Source organism: Solanum lycopersicum, chromosome 3 (genome assembly GCF_036512215.1).
Source record: "Solanum lycopersicum chromosome 3, SLM_r2.1".
Taxonomy (NCBI): domain Eukaryota; kingdom Viridiplantae; phylum Streptophyta; class Magnoliopsida; order Solanales; family Solanaceae; genus Solanum; species Solanum lycopersicum.
This window is the reverse complement of record NC_090802.1, coordinates 49,265,119-49,269,363: the sequence shown is the minus strand read 5'-3', so window position 1 is coordinate 49,269,363 and position 4,245 is coordinate 49,265,119. Positions and strand designations below refer to the sequence as shown.

The 4,245-nt window shown below is 37.9% G+C and overlaps 1 protein-coding gene across 1 annotated transcript; it reads right to left on the bottom strand.

The window, feature by feature from the left end:
- On the bottom strand, positions 1-4,245 carry LOC101244165 (probable 6-phosphogluconolactonase 4, chloroplastic). Its single transcript, NM_001309807.1, has 3 exons — positions 3,767-4,245; positions 3,547-3,682; positions 1-680 (listed from the first exon to the last, which is right to left on the bottom strand). Exons 1-3 carry the CDS (start codon positions 4,120-4,122, stop codon positions 216-218), a joined length of 957 nt encoding a protein of 318 aa, NP_001296736.1. The 5' UTR covers positions 4,123-4,245; the 3' UTR covers positions 1-215.

Genomic DNA, 4,245 nt, shown 5'->3' with positions numbered 1-4,245 from the left:
TGATAAGAGCATAAGCTGCAGTTTTATTACCGAGTTCCTGATAGTGAAGGATCCTTACAGAAACAAGTGAGGAAAAAACTGCCAAAAAGTGTATGAATCCTCAACATTTTACAGACAGACAACACTGGGAAAAACAACCCTTCTTCAGAATGTATTAGAATAATAAAATACAGACAGGAGTGAGACACTAATACGCAACTCACACGTCTTCATCCTTACAGCTTCGAAGCTGCATCCATATCTAAATACCAAACCAATTCTCCTTCGGGTGAAACCATCTGCACAGGCAGCAGATCAGAACTTTTATCATCGCCTAGTGATTTCTGCACTACATCTGCCTTCCCAGCACCTACTATAGCAAGTGCAATATTTGCAGATGAGTTTATTACAGGGAATGTAAATGTAATTCTGTTCGGTGGAGGTTTTGGAGAGTCCTTGATGAAGGTGACCCACTTTTCTTTCTCATGGACAAGAGGATGCCCCGGAAACAAGGAAGCTATATGTCCGTCTGGACCCATACCCAAAAGCATTACATCAAATTTTGGAAATCCACTCTCTTTAGAGATGTCTACAATCTTGCTCTTAACTAAGTGCCTTAGACAAGTCTCGTAATCATCTGCCGCAGCCTCTGCTGATAATGCATCATTTATGGCATACACATGACCAGCCGGAATAGGTATCTGCCAAAGAGAAGTAAAGGTGAAGTTAGAAGTTTGGTAGAAAGAATTAAAGATGTCAACTGAGAATAATGATGAAGTAACAGCTACCATCATTCATTATAAGATCAAACAATGTGGGTAGTTGACATGTGAAGCAAGCACTATGAGCAATTTGAAATCCAAAATGATGCCCTTGGCAGTCATGCATCACTAATCATCTTTTCTGATAATTTAGTTCACAACCATCTTTGTTTAAATAGTATGTGCTTAAGAGCTAGTCAGACTGTCAAATAAGATGTCACGGCAACCCAACTTGTTCGGGAAAAAGAAGAGCCTTAACTGAAGGTAAGTAGGTCAACATTGAGGGTGCAATTCAAACCCACTTATTCATCCTTATATTAGAAGGAATTCAGCGAAGTCAACATAAAGTGTCCAACTGATCTCATCAGCAGCTCCACATGTTATTGAGTAGCGCATTTTTTGCTCTTTAGGTTTCCCAAAATGCATAATTGACAATTGTGCTTAAGCTATAATTACTTTTCAGTTGATCCTCCAAATCTGAACTCCACTAAACTCCTCTAGCTACAAAAATCTCCAAATCATTTCTCATTAGGTAATCTCTACAATTGCAAATGTTTGAAGTATTTTGCTAATATGCCAGCATTTTTCATAATACAAAACCCCCCCACAAAAGAAAAAGGGACCTCAGTTGTTTAAGGAGGGCTTCAGGGGTTGATAGGTTCTATAAGATATGTGAACCAAAAGCAAAAAGCGATTCTGTTTATTCCAACATTTTCTACAGTGCAGATTTTCTTTTTCATTTGTTGTTTTTACATGAATTACGTGACATCATCACACATCTTAAGAATATGTAATCTAAAACTTATTTAACATATAGCTTCTCCTCACAGTTGGTTCCATGGTAGATACGATCATGTATAGCAATTACTTGTCTTTGTCACGTATGACCAACCCCCCTCCCCCCCAAAATAAATATAAAATAAATAAAAAAATAATCTCTCTCTTTCTCTCTCTCTCTCTCTCTATATATATATATATATAGGTGGAGATTGTTTCTTCCGTCCATCTAGAAGAGACTATTCAAATGAGAACCCACCAACACCCACACCCAAAAGATCTAATAGTGTGGATTTACCACACTTTACTTGCAAGTATGTCTTAAGTATAAAACTTGATCTGGCTAACTAGTGTTATTTTCTATCAAATAAAAAGAGAGGGGATTAGCTTTTAGTAGGAGCGAAAAATGGGTTCATCTTCACTTCCCCTTCCAAGTCAAAAAACTGAAACTAATAAATTGGTTAATTATTTTTTTTTGAGAATAGTAACACTAATCTATATATTCACAGGGGTATACTACATCCAAAATATGTAGTTCCCATTCAAAAGGTATTACAGACTAATCATATAGCAGCCTATCACCTCAATTTCATACAAATAATCCAAAACATCCAAGATATTATCTGTTTGTACTAAAATATTCTGCTTACACAAAAAATAAAACAACGCTAGCATTGGTTAATTTTGCAGAATAGCTTTGTACATTTTTGATCGAGTTGTGCCAAAAGATAGGGCCAATCAACAAGGAGCTAAAGCCAAATGGCGACATCCCAAGGGTGAATAGGGGTATCAGTTGCAGGGCTCATGGTTTTTACGTATAACAAGTGCTTCTCCCCTGCACCTCAGTGGTAGGTTCCTCTTTCCCATAATTTGTCAAAAAGCTTTTGGCAAACACTCAGTTATCTCGTATGAAATTTTTTTTTTCCTTCTCCTACCTATGAAATCGAATTACTAGTGAAGGCTTCTCCTGTCATTTTAGCCCATACCAAAGCATATGTTTCTCTCAAATCACAATAGAAATTGTGAAATTCTCAAATGTAAACGTGAGAAAGCAAATATCGTACTCCCCATAAAAGGAGAAAGGGGAAGCCGTCTTTCTTTCTGCATTGCCATCTTTTACGATGTCAAATACCAGCCAAGCACCTGAGTCACCACACATTTAATCAAATAACATCGACCGCCTTTGCTCTATCCAAGAAGAGGCATCTGGTCTTTGGTTGCAGCTTACCACAATGATCTTTACTTCCTTAAGATTTTGGAATAGTAAGGTCCATAGATCATCAAGCTGAATCTTGAGAGGTGCTTCCGTGGAAGTTTCTTACTCATAGATCTCATGAAACTTAAATGATTTTCGTGCAAGCACGTAAGAGCAGCATTTATTATTTGATCTATTGACATAGGGTGCACAAAATGTGTTCAAGATAGAAATCTGATGTGAATTACATATTAACAGAGCACATCATATTGTTTTAGTTCTCACTGATACATTAGCAGGCTTATCTTACTTAACTTCTTAATCTATGGAACTGCGGAAAGTTATATGTTTATAGTATGCATGACTTGCATTCCTTGTTACCACTGGCCTAATGCCCTCACATAATTACTTTCTCATCTGATTTTCCCAAATGTTTCATCTGGAGTTGATGAATGAGAATCTAAGTAACTCTAGATGTATTCTCCATCAACACTGCACACTTTAATCTCTATTCACATTTCCCCCCTAAAACTTATTTCTTAAAGAGATTGAGACCATCATCATAGCTCATAACTAGAAAAAAGAGAACCTTTTTATAACAGTGGTGTCCGGGCACCTCTACAAATACTATGGGGTACCTGATTGAAATCACTAGTGCAATAAACCAATTGCATCCTACATTTTGATTGGGTTAACAAGCAAAAGATCACAACAGTTGGGAAAAACAACAAATAAACAGAGGAGAGGTGAAAAATGATGCTAATGAAGCAACTACACTATACACTGAGGCAGCAGCAACAATCAATAAAATCAATACAAGGGCAGCAAATATACCTTGGATAGAAAACCATTATAAGCAAGCAAATAATTGCTGTCAGGATGATCCTTTGGAACCACTCTCTCATCCACCCAGAAAATGTGCCATTTGGACCAGTCTATTGAATTAATATATGGTGGCTCCACCAATTTCCTGCAACAAACATTAGCAATCCAAAAACATATACCCCAAAATAATACTAGTAGAAACGAATAGAATTAATAAATCAATCAATACCTGAGAGACTTGATAAGTGAACCACCAGAAACAACCACAGTAAAAGCATCTCTCTCTTTGCAAAATTTCTCCGATAAATCGGCAGTGTACTTGGCTAGAGCCGTAGCAAGTTCCTCCTCGGAATCGTACAGTTTCACTTCCGCTTTACTTTTCCCGGTAACACTCTCAGCCATTGATGCTTTTGTACGACACTGAGATCTCCAGGAATTTGAGCTTGTCCGATGAGGGTGAGAGCAAAAAAGTGGCTTTCCAGCAACAGAGAAAGAGGTCAACAGAATAGATCGGCGGATAGGAGAGAATCGGGTAGGTGAGATGCTTGAGAGAATGGGAGAAGAGGAGGCCAGGCTCACTGCCATGGTATTATTAAATAAGAATGAAGTGACTGCTCCATCGGCGACACACAATGAAACAAGTTAAAGTCTGGTGGAGGTTTTGGGTTGGTGAGCAGCTGGGCGTGGCATTCAATGTCGTTATTGTTT